General features: G+C 37.9%; 1 protein-coding gene across 1 annotated transcript; it reads right to left on the bottom strand.

Annotated features, from left to right (window-relative positions):
• Positions 1-691: 691 nt before the first annotated feature.
• LOC123544921 (TNF receptor-associated factor 6-like) lies at positions 692-22,691 on the bottom strand. Its single transcript, XM_045331077.2, has 4 exons — positions 22,544-22,691; positions 15,811-15,969; positions 12,132-12,242; positions 692-5,793 (listed from the first exon to the last, which is right to left on the bottom strand). Exons 1-4 carry the CDS (start codon positions 22,588-22,590, stop codon positions 5,622-5,624), a joined length of 489 nt encoding a protein of 162 aa, XP_045187012.2. The 5' UTR covers positions 22,591-22,691; the 3' UTR covers positions 692-5,621.
• Between the last annotated feature and the right edge of the window lie 857 nt (positions 22,692-23,548).

The following is a 23,548-nucleotide window of genomic DNA, read 5'->3' on the forward strand; positions in this document are numbered from 1 at the left end:
GGGTGGAGGAGCCAGGTGGGTAAAACTTTCATGAAAGATTTAAGATTTAAAAAAAATAAATTGTTGGGTGGGTGGGGAGGGGTGAGACCAAGTGGTGGGGATGATCTGGTGTGTGTACACAACTTCACGTTAATAAATGTTCATGGAAAAAAATTAATGAAATTCTACCAATTGATTACTTTATGTACAAATATGTATTTTTAAACAATTTAAGGGCAGTAACTCCTGACTAAATAGTGCACTACCACCTTAGGCTGATCTAAATTCAGTTTAATTTTCATAGTTCTAGGTGAGTAATGTCACAAGTTATGAAGCAGAAATTGCCATATTTACAGTACCCTATATAGTTAACTCAAGAAACTTCCAGGGGCCATAACTCTTGGTGTTACTTGGGCAATCCGACTGAAACTGGACAGGCCACATTTCCCTATAGTGATGAACATGTATATTAAGTTTTATTTAAATATTCCAAACCACTTCCTAGATATAGCTCCTGACTGGTAGACATGCAACGTCAAAACTATATCCCTCCGCCTTCAGCAGGGGATAATTAAAATCCCTTGATGAATGACAGAGTTACGGACCACACACAAAATTGTGGACGGATGAAAGGAAAAGAGCAATCCTAGTCCTGAAACTGGTTTTCAACCAGTAGACTAATAAAAGGGGTACAGAAATAAAACAAAATTAGTGCAATCTTGACATTTTTTTATTAAACATTCAACAAGGAAACAATATACAATTGAAATAAATATATATATTTATACATATCAAATGTACAAACTAAACTTTCATTACTTTTTTAGAATCCTACAAACAGACCTAAACAATAGGGCCAAAACAACACTCACTTGACCTTACAAAACTGTACGTCAGTATGCAAAATATCACTTACTGAAGCAACTTTGTTTAGTGAAGATCAATTAACTATCTCGTAAGATTTTAGTCTTTAAAAACCTTTTTCTGTTTTTAGATATGACAGCCACTGCAAAACTATCTGACCAAGTTTGAGAGAGGTCCATACAAGGAAGCTATTGACCATATTTTCTGAAAACCATCAATTGATTCGTGAGAAGTTGTTAATTATGAAAAAAGTTAAAGCTGTCTATACAAGGATGCTACAGATCAAATTTGGTGAAAATCAATCAAGTAGTTGAAACTGGGAACAGTCCATATTGAATGTTACTGACCAACTTTGGTGAAGATCTGTCAAGTGAAATCATTTTAAGGTTTTTGCTATGTATAGCTCTTGTGTTCACTAAACAGAACCAAGCGAGGCCATTTGCAAAAACTTGAGTGGTCCATACAAGGATGCTACAGAACAAGTTTGGTGAAGATCTATCAAGTAGTTCATGAGAATAAGTTGTTTAAAAGGTTTTTCCCACATTTTAGCTCCACAGCCTGTTTACTAAAGAACCATTTAAACAAAACTTACACAATGTCTATACAAGCATACTAAAGATTAAGTTTGGTGGTTTTTTTTCTCCTCTGACAAGCCCAAAAAACTGTTAAACCATACCATTAAACAAACTGGAGAGAGTTTCATATCAGGATGTCACAGACGAAGTGTTGTGAAAATCTATCAAATGGTTCCCAACATGAGGTCAGTTAAAGGTTTCCCTTTTTGCACTAGCAAGCCCTATTAAGTAGGAACACTTGAGAAGCCAATGACAGGATGGTGCATACCAGGTTTGGAGTAATTCTGACCAGTCATTTCAAAGAAGACCTTTGAATACAAATGCTGACACAGGATTATGGCTGCCAGAAAATCCAAATTACCCTAACAAAGATCAGGTGAGCTTATATATGTTAAAAAAAATACTGTAAACAATGTAACAACTAATTTTGATGGTGCACAAAGTTCTGTGGATGAATAATTTTTTTTAACTGATTAAAATGTATTTGCATCTATACAAACTTGCATCTGAAATTTGTTACGGGTAAAGTTCAGGAGATATTTACACTAGTATACAATACACAAATTAGACTTTCATTTTCTTCTACAACTGAGCTGCACCATGATAAAACCAACATACCGTACAGCGGGTTATTTCTACGGGAGGAATATTTCTGCGTTTCTGCGGTCTCTCGGTAGAATTGCAAAATTATTTCCAGCAGAATATTCATCCAGCAAAAATTTAAAACGCAAAAAAATCTGCATTTTTCATCAATGTTGTTTCACGATATGTTACCCGTGGTAATCCGAAGTTCACAATGGCATGGTCTAATTATTTGAAATTACCGTCGTCATCTAACAATTACCGATAATGGTATAATTAGGTGTGATGGTCAATCGAATCCTGTTAATCCCTCAGAAAACGTTTGTTTGATTTTTTTTTGTGAATGTATTAAACTGAGTGAATTTTACTTCAGTTGTTCTTAATAATCCCTTATGAATATCTTCCGAACTATACCTTAGTAACCTTTATACTTGTGCAACCGTTATGCCGATATACCGTAGTTTGCAGTTGTATTGTGTACACTTGTTGTTGGACTTACATTTGTTCAATTCACATGTTATTATATCCTACAATGTATTCATTAAAAGCAAAGCTACTTAACAGCAGTTACCGGTAATTTAGTTTATTGTTTTCATACGCTATCATTCTCACGAGGTCCGATCATGCGGGAACTATCTCCTCCTTGGTATCGAAAACGCAGAAATTTCACTTCCTTTTATGTGAAAACGCAGAAATTAAACACGCAGAAATTTCTTTCACAATTTTTGGGACCAAAACGCAGGATATTTTGACCGCAGAAATAACCCGCTATACGGTAGTGCATTTACGACCAGCATGGATCCAGACCAGCATGCGCATCTGTGCAGTCTGGTCAGGATCCATGCTGTTCGCTAACGGTTTCTCTAACTGCAATAGGCTTTGAAAGCGAACAGCATGGATCCTGACCAGACTGTGTGGATGCGCAGGCTTGTCTGGATCCATGCTCGTCGCAAATGCACTATGTTGGTTTTCTCATGGTGCGGCTCAATTTACAAGTATGTCGATTCAGGTAACTGAAAGCAGCAGCTCAGGTAAAACCTAACGAAGCATTTTACTCAAAACTGCAAGATACATTCAGTAAAACATCAATGACATGAGGTGGAAAGGGGCTGGACAAAAGTGCTAGAGTTTAATCAGTCCAAAAACAAGAAATATACAGAAATGACATGGAATCACTTGAAGTGCTTAAGTCAGCTTTATTTTAATGTCAGTATAAAGTTTCTTCGAGTTCTTCAGTATGGATTTTACTTGCATAGCTATACAGCTAGTGCACACTGGCATCATACATACCACAGGAGCCTGAAATTCTATCCAAAAGCCACGAAAAGTCTGTATATGAAAAAGACCCCCCTTCTATATAATAAAACACAAGGAATGAAACGCATTCACACCCCACCCACCGCGAGAAAACAAGAAAATTTCAAAGTAAGCAGTGCGAGTGTTCTCCAATGGCGTAATTATCTAAAGGCAACTAAAATATATGCGGGACTGTGCTTACTGGTCGCTTCACCGTATTAACTAACACGAAATCAACGATTTCAACAACATTTCGTTCATCGTCCAAACCATTGCGTGACGTCACACCTTCATGTATATCTCTGCACCGGTGTTAATAATGCTTTTGTGTAAATGCCAGTATCCGGTCCGACCCGTACACAATTCAGAACAGAACAGAATAGCATCGTGTAAACAATGTTATTTGTCATTTACAACACAATTAATATTTAATATCAGAAAACTCATTCCGTATCACCAAGCGTAGCTGAGCAGCCATGGGTATTCTTTTTTCCTGTTATGCGCTACTTCCGTCAATGGTTGAGTTACTTCCCCTCTTTTGTCAATGCTAGAGTTAGTTCCCATAATGGGTTTTTCTAACATGATATGCTTAATTCTTTTATTATTTAATGCTTAAAGAAATTCAAAGATGTAATATTTATTGAAAGAAATATCAGTAATAAAACATAACATATACAGATATTTTTTACGTGGTTCTTGAAATTATTTCGTATTCTCTCCGGCGCAGAAATATACATGAAGGTGTGACGTCACGCAATGGTTTGGACGATGAACGAAATGTTGTTGAAATTGTTGATTTCGTGTTAGTTAATACGGTGAAGCGACCAGTAAGCACAGTCCCGCACATATTTTAGTTGCCTTTAGATAATTACGCCACTCGAGAACACTCGCACTGCTTACTTTGAAATTTTCTTGTTTTCTCGTGGTGGGTGGGGTGTGAATGCGTTTCATTCCTTGTGTTTTTATTATATAGAAGGGGGGTCTTTTTCATATACAGACTTTTCGTGGCTTTTGGATAGAATTTCAGGCTCCTGTGTACATACTAAGAAAATATAACAAAAGTTCACCAAATAACTGCGTAATTTAAACAAACGAGAAATTCATCATTACATGTGCTGTTGGAACGGCAAGACAGGATTAGAAGAGTCATCTAAGGACTGAAACACTCCAGTAATCAAAAAGCTCTTCACAAAAACATGGTTTATACAGAACATCCAAACAAAATTAAAGTACTTTTCAAAGACTTCTCGAGTACCCTTTGTTTCATTATTTCAAGGATTTCATTTCTTGAATAGCATCTTGAAATCTTATTACCAAACAACTTTTATCAACTATTTTCAGAACATAGTTTTATAAGAAACAGTGCTGTCTGAATCATGATAAAATGCCGTCTTTTTACGATCATTACTGGTATATACCGGACTGATGTGACCAAATTTCATTATTTTTCTTTCAAATGATCTTCATTTCTATTTCTTCTTTAAAAGTATTTTTTTCAATAAAACAAGTTTTTGGATGAAGTTCAAGCACTTTTTTCAAAATTCAAGTATGTTTTCAGAGTTTTTAAGAGTTTTAGACATTTTCAAGAACTAGCCTCAAATTCAATGACTTTTCAATGTCTGTCGTAACGTAACCGTGAAAAACTTAAAATGAATGAACACAACGATATGAACTGGTACAAAAAATGCAACAATTTTGTGCTTTAACATTAAATGTCATGGCACTTTCCAGTCTTGTGCTACTAAATGTAATACCAGCTTAAATGAGAACCTTGACCAGAAATTGCTTATCAGTTTATGTGTTAAATGCAAAACCAGAGTTAATGAACCTATGCATAGCATTTTAAGACAATATTACAGTGACACAGTGTTTTATTTAGCCTGTTCCTACCAGTAAAAGTGGTTACTGTAACACCAGCGTACATTAAATCAGGACAATGACAATAGCGCAAGTGTAATTCAATAGATCTACCTATTCAATTAATAGTTCAGCTAAAAAGAAACTGCAGACGCACTGAAGAAAAGACGAGAATATCCAAGCAACTTGGGCATTTTATCAAATTACTAGCACAAATTTACTGCTAGTACTCCCTGAATGCACAAAAAACATGAACCCCAGCAATGCTAGACACACATGCTACAATCACGCTCTGAATACCTATTTTGGAAACATGATTTTTTTTAATACACATCATCTTTCATATTCCGTACAATGTTAAGCACAATATCACTAAATCCCTGATATCTTTTAAAGATAATTGGTTCAATCACAGCAGAACAAGCCTCACAGAAAGGCCTTTCTTACAACATAACCAGTGTCATTGCTTTAGGTTTCCTGCCTTGGTCTCAACCGTCTGTGTACTTCTGTTCTTGGTCGTTTATTCCGTAGCCTGGGTGTACCTATAGTTGTTGAAACACAGCCCCGATCAGCTACGCGACTCCGTCTTCTACGTGGTGTAACAACCTTCTCTGGAGATTTGCATGATCTTGGGCAATTTCTGTAAAAGACATGTTTAGTAATGGTAAAGAGCCTTTTCCCAATCACTTGAGCGAAGCTCAAACCCACATCGATGAGGGCAAGTGATTTGAAGTCAGTGACCTTAACCACTCGGCCACAGAGGCGCCTTGACAAAGGTTTATGACAATCAGAAAAGAAAATGTGGAGAGTTAGTAAGGTTTTTATATTGATTTGACCTGGTGACCTAGTTTTGACCCCAGATGACCCAGTAATGAACTCATCCAAGATTTTATTGAAGGTAACATTCTGAAAATTGGGCCAAAACTGTGACTTCTATAAAGTGTCAACAATTACAGTCAAATCATTGATGTTGCACAAAAGCTGTAAACAGGATGTTCACAATAGCTCACCTCGAGCACTTTGCGCTTATAAATGTAGGGACAACAGTTGTTTTTACGTGTTATAACATCTGCAAAATCCCGAGGGGATTGGTTGGTGCCCGAGCCCATAAGGCGAGGGTGCCAACGTATCCTGAGGGATTCTGAAGATGTTACAACATGAAATGAACATGCGTTAACGCTATTCTAGCATAGAACGAGGAAGAACTAATAAATGAATACATTCTACCTCAACATCATTAAATTTCCATGAAATGCATGGGAATATCTGAGTTGTTTTTTCACGCAGACGTCATTTCAATTTGAATTATCTGTTTTGGGGTCGTAATACGTTTACGCTTTGCCACGGAACGCGCATATATAACAAGAGCTGTCGAAGGACAGCAACGCTCGACTATTCAACAGCCTTGTCGATTGAGTGAATACGAGTCGAAAAAGGGGCATAATTTAGTAAACAAGAGGACCATGATGGTCCTGAATCGCTCACCTATCCCCATATGACCCAGTGTTGAACTGAGTATGACGTCGTTATTTCTATTATTTGACATAGTGACCTAGTTTTTGAGCACATGTGACCTAGATATCATCAAGATAAAAAATTCTGACCAATTTTCATGAAGATTCATTGAAAAATATGGCCTCTAGAGAGGTCACAAGGTTTTTCTATTATTTGACCTAATGACCTAGTTTTGAAGGCACATGACCCACTTATAAACTTGACCTAGATATCATCAAGGTGAACATTCTCACCAATTTTCATGAAGATCCTGTGAAAAATATGGCCTCTAGAGAGGTCACAAGGTTTTTCTATTTTTCGACCTACTGACCTAGTTTTTGACCGCACATGATCCAATTTCGAGCCTGACCTAGATATCATCAAGCTGAACATTCTCACCAATTTTCATGAAGATCCATTGAGAAATATGGCCTCTAGAGAGGTCACAAGGTTTTTCTATTTTTAGACCTACTGACCTAGTTTTTGACCCCACGTGACCCAGTTTCGAACTTGACCTAGATATCATCAAGGTGAACATTCTGACCAATATTCATGAAGATCTCATGAAAAATATGGCCTCTAGAGAGGTCACAAGGTTTTTCCATTTTTAGATCTACTGACCTAGTTTTTAACCCCACGTGGCCCAGTTTCGAACTTGACCTAGATATCAACAAGGTTAACATTCTGACCAATTTTCATGAAGATCCATTGAAAAATATGGCCTCTAGAGAGGTCACAAGGTTTTTCTATTTTTAGACCTACTGACCTAGTTTTTGACTGCATGTGACCCAGTTTCGAACTTGACCTAGATATCATCAAGGTGAACATTCTGACCAATTTTCATGAAGATCCATTGAGAAATATGGCCTCTAGAGAGGTCACAAGGTTTTTCTATTTTTAGACCTACTGACCTAGTTTTGACCCACATGACCCAGTTTCGAACTTGACCTAGATATCATCAAGGGAACATTCTGACCAATATTCATGAAGATCTCATGAAAAATATGGCCTCTAGAGAGGTCACAAGGTTTTTCTATTTTTAGACCTAATGACCTAGTTTTTGACCCCACGTGACCCAGTTTCGAACTTGACCTAGATATCATCAAGGTAAACATTCTGACCAATTTTCATGAAGATCTTGTGAAATATATGGCCTCTAGAGAGGTCACAAGGTTTTTCTATTTTTAGACCTAATGACCTAGTTTTTGACTGCACGTGACCCAGTTTCAAACTTGACCTAGATATCATCAAGGGGAACATTCTGACCAATTTTCACAAAGATCCCATGAAAAACGTGACCTCTAGAGTGGTCACAAGCAAAAGTTTACGCACGCACGCACGGACGGACGGACGACGGACGCTGCGCGATCACAAAAGCTCACCTTGTCACTTTGTGACAGGTGAGCTAAAAAGCAAAACAGGGTTATGGAACCTGCATAGTGCTTATCAGCTCATGACAGTGGACAAGAGTGTGAAGTTTCCATCCATTCCCATTAGTAGGTACTGAGATACCAGCTTACATATAAGAATTTAACCAAAAACTCCTAAGCTAAAAAAGGGGCATAATTTTGTAAAATGCGAAGTTGAGTTATTGACCCTTTGCACTGCATGTTTGATTAAATTCAAATCATAAATGAAGCTGCTATTGTGCAGACAAGGTCGTAACAGCTAATTCTGGCCCTTTCAGGGGCCATAACTCTGGAACCCATAAAGGAATCTAGCCAGTTCAAGAAAGGAACCAAGATCTTATAGTGATGCAAGTTTTGTGCAAGTTTGGTTAAAATCAAATCATAAATGAAGCTGCCATTGTGCAGACAAGGTCAAAATAGCTAATTTTGGCACTTTCAGGGGCCATAACTCTGGAACCCATAATGGAATCTGGCCAGTTCAAGAAAAGATCCAAGATCTTATAGTGATACAAGTTGTGTGCAAGTTTGGTAAAAATCAAATCATAAATAAAGTTGCTATTGTGCAGACAAGGTCGTAACAGCTAATTCTGGCCCTTTCAGGGGCCATAACTCTGGAACCCATAAAGGAATCTAGCCAGTTCAAGAAAGGAACCAAGATCTTATAGTGATGCAAGTTTTGTGCAAGTTTGGTTAAAATCAAATCATAAATGAAGCTGCTATTGTGCAGACAAGGTCAAAATAGCTAATTCTGGCCCTTTCAGGGGCCATAACTCTGGAACCCATAATAGGATCTGGCCAGCTCAATAAAGGAACCAAGATCTTATGGTGATACAAGTTGTGTGTGAGTTTAATTAAATTCAAATCATAAATGAAGCTGCTATTGTGCAGACAAGGTCAAAATAGCTAATTTTGGCACTTTCAGGGGCCATAACTCTGGAACCAGGGCTCGACACTAACGCTGGTCCGCTGGTCCGAGACCAGTGCTTTTCAGGGAGGACCACTAACTTCTCGAACCTGTGTGGTCCGACGGACCACCGAAAATTACAAGCAAGTCATTTTTAAAATAAATTAATAAACACTGAATTGTTGACGGTACTGCAGTTTAAAAATAGAATTTGGTTTTCCCCGTGTATATTTTCTTGAAATTTGGAATGCCCGGATGTAACGCTGGTGCTAAAACCCGGGAACGGAACACGGTAACTTATCTATCTGGTCGAAGCATTCATTTACGAACTATTGAGGTATCAGTACAGTATCCAGCGTTCGGTAGACCCGAAGTTCCGGATTTTGCCCACGAAAATCGAGAAAAAATCGTATCTGACTCGCACAGAAAATGCCCCATGCGTCGGCGTGACCCGCGGAAATTTTCTTTGATTCGTCTCGAGTTCGAAAGTTCTGCCCCTGTGCCAATCAAAATCCCAGTGAATTTAAATATTGTTTGCCGCAATAAGCGGAAGTATGGCAGTAGGCGGAGCGTCGTATATCAATTAGCTACTGACATATGTCAGTTACGCCACGCGCCGACTGACACGTTGTCATCTTGCGGTTTGTATTTAGTGCCCATCATTATCAAAAGTGTTTATTGATCAAAAAGTTAAAAGTTAATTGATAAACAATGCGAAAAGCAGCCTATTATCGTGTTTGTACAACTTGTTAATTAGCGGTATACAGCTTCTGCTGTATTGTTGTCTTGCCGATTATTACTGTACAACAAATTGGATAACGAAATTCATTTATTTTATGTTTATATAAGCCGATCGGCCGTTACTATCTATGGCATTTTATTTAATTTATTATCATTACCGAGGCTTTGTGTGGGCAAAAACAAATAAAAAATGTTTTTAATATGCAGAAATTATAAGTATTCTATAGCTATAATGAAAAAAAAAAAAAAAGAAAAGAAATTTATAACACGTATTTTATCAAGAATTTAATGTTACTTTCGTTTTCCATATTTGTCACCCGTTTTCACGGCCGTGATTTTCTGACATTTTTAACGAGATTTTCTAGTGCAATCTTAATGAAAAGTCAATAAAAAGTCTGTATTTAAGAAAAATAACAACTTTTGCAAAAAAAAGCTCTTATTTTGAAGCATTTTTCGAGAAGAGGCACCAAACCCCACCCACTTAAAATATGAATTGCTGAAAAAATCATCTTTATTGACATCTTTATTTTAAATTTGATTTTTAAAATTATTTTTAATAATTAAATGGCAGATGTTTATCAAAATAATAATATAAAAATCACATGTTTTGCAGTGTTTGTAAAAAGTACTCCATGAAAGAAGAGGGGGTCTCATACGTTACTGGTTGCGTTAACTTAAAAAAAAAACATCCATCTAGGTAGGACCACCTGAAATTCTGTCGGACCATCAGTTTGCAAAAGCTGCTGGTCCTTCGGACCACCACTGGAAAAAAGTTAGTGTCTAGCCCTGGGAACCCATAATGGAATCTGGCCAGTTCAAGAAAAGATCCAAGATCTTATAGTGATACAAGTTGTGTGCAAGTTTGGTAAAAATCAAATCATAAATAAAATTGCTATTGTGCAGACAAGGTCAAAATAGCTAATTTTGGCCATTTCAGGGGCCATAACTCTGGAACCCATGATGGGATCTGGCCAGTTCAAGAAAGGAACCAAGATCTTATGGTGATACAAGTTGTGTGCAAGTTTGGTTAAAATAAAATCATAAACGAAACCACTATCGTGCAGACAAGAAATTGTGGACGGACGATCACAAAAGCTCACCTTGTCACTATGTGACAAGTGAGCTAAAAACTTGACCAAAAATTTCTATGTTGAAAAAGGGGCATAATTTTGTAAAAAAGCAAAATAAAGTTATGGGACCTGCTTTGTGCATGTCAAATCATGACAGTGAACAAGTGTGTGAAGTTTCAATCCACTCCAATTAGTGAGTACTGAGATACCAGCTTACATACAAAACCTTAACCAAAAATTTCTAAGTCGAAAAGGGGACATAATTTTGTAAAAAAGCAAAATGAAGTTATGGAACCAGTGCAATGTAAGTCAGTTTATCACAGTAAAAAAGTGTGTAAAGTTTCAATCCATTCCCACAAGTGGTTACTGAGATACCAGCTTACATACAAAATCTTAACCAAAAATTTCTAAGTCAAAAAAGGGGCATAAGTTTGTAAAAAAGCAAAATAGAGTTATGGAACCTGTGCAATGTAAGTCAGTTTATCACAGTGAATAAGTGTGTGAAGTTTCAATCCATTCTCACATGTGGTTGCTGAGATACCAGCTTACATATAAAAACTTAACCAAATCGGGACGTGGACGCCGACGGATGGGCGAGTCCAATAGTTCTACTATTCTATGAATAGTCGAGCTAAAAAGGTGTTATAATAGCATGTGAGCGCAAGAATCTCTATGTTAACACAGGTTTTCTCTCTTGTTAAAACACCCTAGAAAAGTGACAAGAACAGCATTTTTATGCTAGAATGTGAGCTAAGAAATGGCTGACTTTCGTGTTCTTTTTAAAAATTTTTTAAATTGTGAAGTGGTACTAAATTTTTGAATTGTGAAGTATCTGTGTTATACTTGACAAGTAGCAGAAAATTGGCCGCACAGAGCATAACAAAAAGTAATGACACTGGAACAGAAGTACAGTACTTATTTATACGTTCTTTTCAAAATTATCAGGTACAAGGTATATTTATGAATTCTTGATTGACTTGTCCAAAATTGTTTGTTTCCGGTATCCCGACCTACCCTAAATATTTGACCTGACCCTAAATGTTTTCATGGCCTTGGAGAATATTTTTTTCAACTTTTTAACAAAAAGATGCAAAACTGCACATTTTATGCTTTAAACATGGCCAGTGATGTTAGAAATCAACTTACTGATGCTCTAAAGGCATAACCCCCTTATTTGTAATCATTTTTTGACAAAAAAATAATTACCGAAAAGTCTCCCTTGATAAAAAAAATTTCCAAAAAAAAGTTTTCCGACCTACCTACCCTAATTTTTTTGAGCATGTTACCGGAAACAAAGTTAATACACTTATATGATACACAACAACAGCCCTGAAAATATGTCACCTGCAATGATGTATACCTGGTATGATCCTCTACTTCCCAATACCACATCTGGGCAGCACAACCATTAGGGCACTCCTGAACACCAATACACCGCTGTATTTCTATAACCTGGGCCGGAATAATGGGCCTAAAACAAATTTAAATAATACTGACAGTTCATGTCAAGAGTACAGAACTACAGCAATCTTATTCATTTACTTACCAAATGCTGCAGAACAAGGCAGTCTGAAAGACAGCTAAATCCCCCGCCACTGCTATGGATAGTGAAAGGGTGAAACAGCGAATTTTTTTGCCATTTTGGGAAAGCGTCCGCGTCCGGACGATTTGGGAAAAATAGCGTCGTTTTCATCCTAATTGGGAATTTTGTGTAACATACAAAATTACAATAACCCCTTTCCTGGATCTAATTGAGTTACACTAGAGCTAGTGTTCTGATCATCACAACATGATACAGTGGCCTGACTCTGAGATAACGATGGTTGTTCTAAAGGCACACACTTGGGCACAAATTCAACCAGAGTTACACAAGAGTTCTCCTGACTCTGACATGGAAACGACACCGATGTCGACGATTGAACAACGGATGTTTCCTCAGTCAGAACAGGCTGTGAAGATGCCCGTGAGAATCTGAACTCCACAAGGGTTTTGCAGCCAGCAAGCTTGGATTTTGTTAGCCTTTGAACATTATATTTGCTGTTGTGACTCATTGTTCGCACAGTTTGTCACTGGTACTAAAGAAAAAGATCGTGGAAACCGGTTACTGAAAACAATGCATGGTGTGATTGATTAAATTCGCGCTTGTGATGACAGAGAACATGTTCTGAATTTTAATCGAGTATTTGCCCTTTGGTCAAAATTAGCAAACACTCGATTAAAATTCGGAACACATTTTCTATAATCGGCGAATTTCACGATGTCGGGACAGCAGCCGTTTCAAAAATGTTTGTAGGTCATTTTTGGGAATAATTTGGTCTGAAATTGGGAAAAAAGGTCATTATTTTCAATTGGGAAAGGGTCCGTTTTACGGACCCTATTAAAGAAGGAAAAAAAATCGCTGTGAAACCTTTGATTTTAGCTGTGACCTTGACCTTGAACTGACACGGCTGACTCATGAATTTTACACAACGTCTTGATGAGGTGATCATTTGACCAAAGTTCCATGAAAATCCTTCAAGGGGTTTAGGAGATACCGAGCTGAAACCTTTGACCTTCAGTTGTGACCTTGACCTTGAGTTGACATTGCTGTCTCACGAGTTCTTGATGAGGTGATCATTTGACCAAAGTTTGATGAAAATCCTTCAAGGGGTTAAGGAGATACAGAGTGGACACCAAATGGAAGGCTCAAACCTTCGACCCTTAGTTGTGACCTTGACCTGGCATGGTTGACTCATAATTTCTGCACATCGTCTTGATAAGGTAATCATTTGACCCAGGTTTTATAAAATTCCTTCAAGGGGGTTAGGAGATATAGAGTGGAAACAAAATGGAAGGCTCAAACCTTTGACCTTCAGTTGTGACCTTGACCTTGAGCTGACATGGCTGACTCATAAGTTCTGCACATCGCCTTGATGAGGTGATCATTTGACCCAAGTTTGATGAAAATCCTTCAAGGGGTTTAGGAGATATAGAGCGGACACAAAATGGAAGGTTCAAACCTTTGACCCTAAGTTTTGACCTTGACCTTGAGCCGGCATGACTGACTCATGGGTTTTGCACATCGTCTTGATGAGGTGATCATTTGACCCAAGTTTTATAAAATTCCTTCAAGGGGTTTAAGAGATATAGAGCGGACAATAAATGGAAGGCTCAAACCTTTGACCTTGAGTTTTGACCTTGACCTTGAGCCGGCATGGCTGACTCATGGGTTCTTCACATCGTCTTGATGAGGTGATCATTTGACCCAAGTTTTATAAAATTCCTTCAAGGGGTTTAGGAGATATAGAGCGGACACAAAATGGCAGACTCAAACCTTTGACCTTGAGTTGTGACCTTGACCTTGAACCGACAAGGCTGACTCATGGGTTCAGCACATCGTCTTGATGAGGTGATCATTTGACCCAAGTTTCATGAAAATCCTTCAAGGGGTTTAGGAGATATGGACCGGACATGAATTTGTTACGGACGGAAGGACGGGACGGAAGGACGGACGCAGACCATTCCTATAATCCCTCCGCCACGGCGGGGGATTAAAAACAAGTTAAAGTGATGTTAAACTGTGGTTACATAAATTATTCAATAACTAGAAAATGCTTTTGTAAAAAAGCGCATGTCTCCCCCAATGCAAAGTCCTATAGGCAAGAAGTCAATAGGGGTCAGCAGCGAAAGTCAAAGAGACACTGATGGTTGGCTGCAATAGGGATCATCTACTTGGCATGTCCAGTTATCCCACTAAATTTCAACACTCTTGGCCTAGTGGTTCTCAAGTCACTGTTCAGGCTCCTGTGACCTTGACCTTTGATCAAGTGACTTCAAAATAAATAGGGGTCATCTACTCTGCATGTCCAATCATCCTATTAAGTTTCAACATTCTGGGTCAAGTGGTTCTCAAGTTATTGATCGGAACTGGTTATCAATGTTCAGGCCCCTGTGACCTTGACCTTTAACGGAATGACCCCAAAAACAATAGGGGTAATTTACTCTTCATGAACAATCATCCTATGAAGTTTCAACATTCTAGGTCGAGAGGTTCTCAAGTTATTGATTGGAAATGGTTTTCCATGTTCAGGCCCCTGTGGCCTTGACCTTTAACAGAGTGACCCTAAAATCGTTAGGGGTCATCTACTCTGCATGATCAATCATCCTATGAAGTTTCATCATTCTGGGTCAAGTGATTCTCAAGTTACTGACCGGAAATAGTTTTCAATGTTCGGGCCCATGACCTTGACGTTTCACAGAGTGACCCCCAAAATCGTTAGGGGTCATCTACTCTGCATGACCAATCATCCTATTAAGTTTCAACATTCTGGGTCAAGTGGTTCTCAAGTTATTGACCGGAAATGGTTTTCAATGTTCAGGCCCCTGTGACCTTGACCTTTAATGGAGTGAACCCAAAATCGATAGGGGTCATCTACTTTGCATGTACAATCATCCTATGAAGTTTCAACATTCTGGGTCAAGTGGTTCTCTAGTTATTGATCGGAAATGGTTTTCTATGTTCAGGCCCCTGTGACCTTGACCTTTGATGCAGTGACCCCAAAATCAATAGGGGTCAATTACTCTTTATGACCAATCATCCTATGAAGTTTCAACATTCTGGTTCAAGTGGTTCTCTAGTTATTGATCGGAAATGGTTTTCAATGTTCAGGCCCCTGTGACCTTGACCTTTGACGGAGTGACCCCAAAAACAAAAGGGGTCATCTACTCTTCATGACCAATCATCGTATGAAGTTTCAACATTCTGGGTCAAGTGGTTCTCTAGTTATTGATCGGAAATGGTTTTCAATGTTCAGGTCCCTGTGACTTTGACCCCAAAAAGAATAGGGGTCGTCTACTCCAGCAGCCCTACAACCCTATGAAGTTTGAAGGTTCTAGGTCAAATGGTTCTCCAGTTATTGCTCAGAAATGAAGTGTGACGTACGGACGGACAGGGCAAAAACAATATGTCTCCTGGGGGAGACATAAAAATGACAAGTAGGACTACCACACTTAATAACAGATCAAATGCAAAAAGGAATAAATTAAATCAATATAAATACCTAGTGTGCGGAAATGAGTTCTCCATACCACATACAGGGCATTTTTCCATACATGGACGTCTTTCTTTGTCTACATAGAGACAGTCATCACAGATACGATGCTGGCATTGTCCAGATACCATATGTAGCTTAGGCCCAAGGCATATACAACACCCAAACCTGAAAATATAAAGCTGTCTGTTCTCAAATGTTCCATTTCAAACAAGAGCCATGTCAGACATGGCTAATCCCCCCACCGGGCAGCTGTATTTGCAAATGGAATGTTAATTTTGTGGTTGTTTAGTAATCATTGTAAGTCTTTTGTTTTTTAAAGTCCACAAAAAAACTCCTTACTAGGTAGAGATACCTTATATATAATAAAATTAATAAAATACACCTAAAACTGGAGAGTAACATCTATGCTGTACCACAGAAAAGTGGTCTTGTTTTTTCCCTAGGTCAATTATAAAAATGTTACAATATAAGTTATTTATAGTAACAACAAGGGAAGTTAATCTTTATAAAAAAAAAAAAAAAAAAAAAAAAAAAAAAAAAAAAAAAAAAAAGTGAAAAAAAAAATTTCAAGTCCACACAAAAATCTTTATCAGGAAGAGACTGGTCAAAATACACCTCAAAATGGATATTAGCATGTTTGTTGTACTACAGAAAAGTGGTCTCGATTTTTCCCTACGACTAGTAATGAAAAAGTTACAAAAAAAGCTATTTAAAGTAACAACAAAGGGAAGTAATTCTAAAGAAGGGGAAATGCGCATGACACTTCGTCTCATGATGGTGTATAATTGTGCCAAGTTACATCAAAATCCCTCTATGCATGAAGAAGAAATGCTTCGGACAAAGTCATTCTTGTATCTGACCTTTGGCCTCTAAGTGTGACCTTGACCTTAGGCCTAGTGACCTGATCTTGCGCATGACACTCCGTCTCGTGGTGGTGAACATTTGTGCCAAGTTATATCAAAATCCCTCAATGCATGAAGAAGAAATGCTCCGGACAAGGTTTTTATTCTTGTATCCTTTGACCTCTAAGTGTGACCTTGACCTTAGACCTAGGGACCTGGTTCCTGCGTATGACACTCCGCCTCGTGGTGGTAAACATTTGTGCCAAGATATATCAAAATCCCTCCATGCATGAAGAAGATATGCTCCGGACAAATTTTTTTAAGAAAATATGATAAAGGGGAATAACTCAAAAATAGCAAGGTAGAGTTATTGTTCTTGCACACTGCACTTCATCCCAATGTGTTCTATCAGTGTATGAAGTTTGAAGAAAATCCCTCCAGTACTTTTGGGGTTATGCTCCGGACAAAATGTTTTAAGAAAATATGATAAAGGGGAATAACTCAAAAAATAGGCAAGGTAGAGTTATTGTTCTTGCACACTGCACTTCCTCCCAATGTGTTCTATCAGTGTATGAAGTTTGAAGAAAATCCCTCCAGTACATTTTGGAGTTATGCTCCGGACAAAATTTTTTAAGAAAATAAGATAAAGGGGAATAACTCAAAAAATAGCAAGGTAGAGTTATTGTTCTTGCACACTGCACTTCCTCCCAATGTGTTCTATCAGTGTATGAAGTTTGAAGAAAATCCCTCAAGTACTTTTGGAGTTATGGTCCGGACAAAGATCGTTGCGGACGGACGGACGGAGAGCATTTCTAATATCCCCTTCACCTTTGGTGGGGGGATAAATAAAAACTAGTACTTGTACCATCCTGAAAACCTGAAAAAAATCCCTTCAGGCACTGATTGACTGAAATAGGACCACTTCAAACCTTCTTTTACTGATATTGGGGATGATACAGGGCAGAAAAATCACCTGGCACCTGTGATCGTAGCTGCCCCAGATATGTTTATTGGCTTGTCTGACATCAGTTCTGACTACCATAACTTTACTGATGCTATTTCTATATTCTGATGGTCGCGTCCTTTAAGTTATGGCATAACTCCAGAACCAGGTCGAACCGCAACATTTGCTCCCAGACTCCTGTGAGAAGCTGATGACATCATCTGGGGTGTAAATATTTTTTCCCATCACTCGCCCTGCAGGACATGCAGCTAGTAAAATCCGGACATTTGCCCCCCAGGACATTTGCCCCCCAATAAAAAAGTGGACTGCTGGACATTTGCCCCCCAGTTGAAATGGTAGATAGGACATTTGCCCCCCAGTGCTTATTTCTGAAACGGACATTTGCCCCCAAATATTTTTGCCCCCTAGTGATTTTTTAGGAACTTGGTAGAAGATAATTATCATATTGTAGATAACAATCAGGGGTTCCATTTGACCCGGGACCCCGGGTCCGGACCCGGGAGATTTTCAAAAGACGTTCAAACGACCCGGCAGAATACTTGCCTGTGCGTCCTTCGGGACCCGGGGCATTTTCCTTTGATAATCCTTTCTCTTATCATTAATTTCCAGCAGTAAAACTATTTCCACGATAGACACGTGTATTCAAAATAAACACTCCGGGTCATGCCCTCCTGCCTTTCTGCCTATGATCTCTGCTAAATCCCGCCTTTTCTCCTGTAGACATGCTTCGCTGATTTTTTTATCAGCAAGTTACCTCACGGCGAGTGCACATAGGTAACAAGAATCAATGAAGTGTTGAAATTAATTGATAAAGCGAATCACGTGTACTGTCAAAAAGGCGCCAATTATTAAATTATCGTAAGCAGCTGATTACCGAGCATGTGAAAAGTGCCCTGCAAGGTTTTTTCATGCCAACTTTAAATCAGACCATTGTTTAGTGATCATATCGTAATTTCAACAAGAAACTTCACAAATTTTGATGAATTTTGAAAGCAAAAATGAGTTTAGAATGTCCGTTCACGGGTCTAATTACACCCGATGTCATATGCATATTTCCAAAATTCCTTAATAAAAACTGACTTTCAATGCAGTTTTTAATGACAAGTAGCATCATTTTTTGAGGAACTTTCGCTGATTTATCTTAGTTTGACAAGTAAACAGAGCAAAAAGTACTTTCGATGACATTCTGAAAGTGTACCAGTATCTGGATAGTACATTTTGGATACATTTTTATTTTTTTTATAGAGTGTTCTAGCACTTTTCTGTTATTAAAAATGAAATGAAATATTGAAAAAAACCCTAATCAAAATAATATTAATTTTGATAAATATTAGTTTACAATATGAGACTATAATAATTATTATGACCTGAAACTGACATTTTTATCATGCTGTAACATGATCTTGGGTTTATTGTTTTCTTAGGTAAAGATCTACGTATTACTGTATAAAAAATATAGTCAATTATACGGACATGTTGGGACTCCTGTATTTTGGAAAAGGACCCTTCAAAATTTGGGCCCAAGGGTCCTGGGACTCTTGGGTTTTCGGGTCTAGTGGAACCCCTGACAATGTCTTTGTTTCTTACATCATTCTTGTAGATAATTGCCAGATTAACAAGTTTGAGTGTTAAAAACATTGCACAAATAAAAAAATTATAACATTGTTATGAGCACTTTTATAACTCAATAATAGGCTATTATTTACCTTACAGGGCTTTTTTTTATTCTATAGCAGATGCCGAATATCGGCCTCGTCCCCCAGCCGAGGATTTCCCCCACAGCCAAGGATTTCCCCTACCTCAGTCGAAATTCCCCTACGTCTGAAATTCCCCCCTCCAAAATCGTAAACAAAGCAATGGAGATTACTCCCAGCGATTTTCCCGACCGATTATCGGACCCGTTCACAATTGCAGACGGTCTTTCACAATTTTCAATGGGTGTGAAAACCTTTAGAAATAGTAGAAAAATGTTAGAAGAGCGTTCAGTGGACCCGAGGTTCCGGTTTAGACCAGCGAAAATCGATAAAAACTCGTATCTGACCCGCACATAATATGCCGTGGGCGTCTGCTTGTCTCGCGGTAATACTCTTTGATGCGTAACGAGTTCGAAAGCTCTGCCCCTTGTCAATCAAAATCCCAGTGAACTTCATACTGTTTGTCGACACCAGCGTAAGTATGACAGTAGGCGGAGCGTCGTATGTTAATTAGCTACTGACAGATGTCAATCACGCCACGCGCCGACTGACACGTGGTTATTATCAGTATGTAATAATAGATGATTGATAAACAATACAGCGTCAGATTATCGTGTTTGTACCTCTTGTTAATTAGCGGTAACAGCTTATGCTGTATTGTGTAATATGTGTTGTTAATTTAAAGTAATTATTTTATGTGCTTGATTCGATTAAATAAGCCGGTCGGCCGTTACGCAAATTTATTATCTTTGCCGAGGTATTTTGCTAGAGCAAAATAAAATATAAATGTTTTAAGTAATCAGATATTATAAGTATGGAATAGTTCTGGTGAAAAGATGAAATTTAAAACGGGTATTTTATCAAGAATTTTTAATGTTTGCTTTCGTTCTTTCATATTTGTCACACGTTTTCGCGATCGTGATTTTCGGACTTTTTTATCCTTTCTTACAAGATTTTCTAGTACAATTGAAATAAAAAGCCAACAAAAGTATGCATTTAATAATAATATGATGACTCTTGCAAAAGCAACTCTTATTTTAAAGCATTTTTTGTGAATAAAAGCATGTGACCTTTAAATATTCAATGATTTGAGCATTTCAACTCTCCCCACCCACCTTGTTACAATGATAATTGAACATTAGTGCAAGTCCATCTATTGCTAAGTGACAGTGTGTTGCTAGTAGTTGCTAAAGGTTGCAAGAATATGTAATAAAAACATAGTTTAAAGTGTTTATTATGCATAATTGTAAATTCCCCCCTGAGTGAAAAAATCCCCCAAAACTGCTCGTCGCGCGCTATTTTCTTCCCCCAATGACAGGCTGGGGCCTCTTCCCCCAGTCATAAAAAAAACCCCTGCCTTAACACCTGAATGTAATAAACATATTTATCAAATTTTTATCAATAAAATAGTTTTTTTTTTACTGAAAATTGCCTTTTAGAGTAATTTTGATAATAAAACAACATAAAACACAGTATATCTACTGGCACATAGAACAAAAATATTGGGGGGCAAATGTCCATTCTAAAAATAAGAAGTGGGGGGCAAATGCCCTATCTGCCATTTCAACTGGGGGGCAAATGTCCGGTAGTACAATTTTTCACTGGGGGGCAAATGTCCTGGGGGGCAAATGTCCTACAATCAGTAAAATCTACTTGCCCTTAGTGTATAGTCACTTGCCCTAATACAATTAACAGTCTTAATTACTTTACTGTCACTTTTATGAAATAAGTATTATGAACAACAAACATGTGGCAGTATCTTATTTGTTGAAGCATTTGAATGGCCGTTCAGTTGTGACAGTCACATACTAAACCACGATCATTTACGACTAAGTCAATTCTGTTCATTTCCACAAACCTATTTCTCAGAAATAAATGGAGACATGTAAATGATCTAACCAGGGAAGTTCTGAGAGATAATGTCAATGGGTCCTGAAATTGCTGTATGTAGACATTTGGCCTTTTTTGGTTGAAAAATGGCTGACCGTGAAACAAAGGTCACCATGAAATGCAGCACTGTCTAACTGTTGTTAAGTCGTGTCAGATTGCAGGTTTACACTAAGGCCACTTTTAACAGCCTTGCTGTTGGGTTAGGGTAACCCTTTAGTGATGTGGTTAGAGTGTCTGCCTACAGATCACAAAGTCAGGGGTTCATGCCCCAGTTGGGTACTTGGTATTTTCTCTCCCAGTGTTTACTTTAATGGTGTTAGAAGTGTTTGACGGACTCATATGGTGGGCATAGTGTGAAGTGTCATTTTGAAGAGCTCTGATAAGGGGGAGCTAAGAGTAGTGATAGTAGGGTTATAGGTGCTGTAATTTTTTATATTCTTGTGACGTCAGTGAATGGCTTCAGCCATGGATGAAAATCTCTGAAAACCTCAGAAAATGTCCGATTACTCATAGTTTATCAAATTTGAAGACTCTCGAATGTGGTAGGTTTGTTTAAGTGTTCGGTCTTGAGCACACTCTCTAAATTGTGATCACCATGTTCCATTCGTATTTTCAGGTGACCCTGGGTTTCATTCCTGGTGTTTATTTTATTAAAGTAAACACTGGTTAACCCAACAGCTGTTGGAAGTGGCCTATAAACCCTACTATCACTACACTTCTCCTCCTTTACTTTTCAGAGCTTACCAGCTCTCCAGAATGACACTCTATGCCCACGGCAGAAGCCCGTCAAACACTATTCTTCTGACACTATTACAGCTAACACTGGGAGCGAAAATACCAAGGTCCCTTCTGGGGCTAGAACCCCGGACCATCGTGATCTGTAGGCAGACACTAACCACGTCACTAGAGTTAACCCAACAGCAAGGCTGTTGGAAGTGGCCTATAAACCTACTATCACTACATTATATATATATATATATATATATATATATATATATGTATAGGGGGTATTTTTTTTTAAGGTAGACTACCAGGGTCTTATTTTGATAGAATTTCAGACTCCTGTGGTATTTTTTCTCCCAGGGTTTACATTTTTTACCTTATTAATCAATTATCTATATAATCAATATATAGTAAATGTGTGCAGGATTTGTTCTGGGTCCCGGACTGTCTATTGGTGTTTTTTATCATCGAGAATCAGTACTGACCAATAAATGTGCCGAATGTCAATGCATTTGAATTTCCCCAGTCGACTGGTCGACGTTACAAACCGTGAAACGACTGTAGCCTAGCTAAAAACAGCAACAAAAATATCGTCGAGGTGCTGCCAGTAATTTCATGAAACAAACCTTTGTTCATAGGTAGACTGAAAAACCTGAAGATCTGTTGCTTTCATTGCAAATAATTTGCACAATCTGCTCACAGGTTCCGGATGTTGTTTTGCTTTGTTCGATGTTGCCGCTTTTTCGTCATGTGACGAAATTTCTTGTCATTGATTGGACATAACATGTACGGACTAAAACTCGTACCGTTCCGACCGCCTGTCTCGAAAACCGGACCGACCACAATGCATTTCTTACTAGTCTGTTACGCTGATCTGTCTAGCAATACATATATGTTGTATATAGACGTGTGGAAGAGTCTAACTTCTTACCTGATGAAGAAGAATTATAGTCAAAACATACCCAAACCGGTATGTACCCAAAATATAATGTATTTTATACTTCTTTGCAAAAATTGACAGTAATTTTTCTGCAAAAATATGTTCAGAATATGGGATGAAATAAATTATTATTAACTATTAGTTTATTGTTTTCTATAATGTTACAGCATTTCGTATGAGCGTCGATGTTTGTCTGAGTTGTGAAATTTCCTATTTTTCTATTGGCTTGGACAAAGAGCTATAAAAATAATTTATACTTCTTTGGCTTGGAGTAGGATTCTATTTTGAATTATTAAGATTTCCCATTGATTAATTACTACTGAAACTGTAAAACATATTTAAACAGGATAACTTGATATATTGTTTTTCATATGTTGAATGTGTGTACACTCTGACTTAAAGTTTGTTTCCAGTACATTTTGACTTAAACATTTAGGTACATTTTGGTTTGGAAAACGGTTTTGACATGTACGCTCCGACACGGTATGTAGCTAGGTTGGTAGTTTGGTAGGTATGCCAATTCGCGAGGTGATTTACATCCAATTCAGACAGTCTGAAACAGGATTTATTATAATTTTGGCTCAGAGTTAAACTATGAGGTCAGCGAAGAATGTTTTAACACGTTTAACTTCCATCACTTGTACATTATTTTACAATTAACATGCTGTCTGCATCCGCATTATGCATTATA

This window comes from Mercenaria mercenaria, chromosome 1 (assembly GCF_021730395.1).
Source record: "Mercenaria mercenaria strain notata chromosome 1, MADL_Memer_1, whole genome shotgun sequence".
Lineage (NCBI taxonomy): Eukaryota > Metazoa > Mollusca > Bivalvia > Venerida > Veneridae > Mercenaria > Mercenaria mercenaria.

Bases quoted from the DNA above. Each gene is read 5' to 3' on its own strand.
- LOC123544921 (XM_045331077.2), bottom strand. From the start codon at position 22,590: ATGAAAGCAACAGATCTTCAGGTTTTTCAGTCTACCTATGAACAAAG. The intron at 15,970-22,543 runs GTTTGTTTCATG...TTATATTTTCAG, and splicing joins CAGTCTACCTATGAACAAAG to GTTTGGGTGTTGTATATGCC. The intron at 5,794-12,131 runs GTATACATCATT...TGTCTTTTACAG, and splicing joins GAAGTAGAGGATCATACCAG to AAATTGCCCAAGATCATGCA.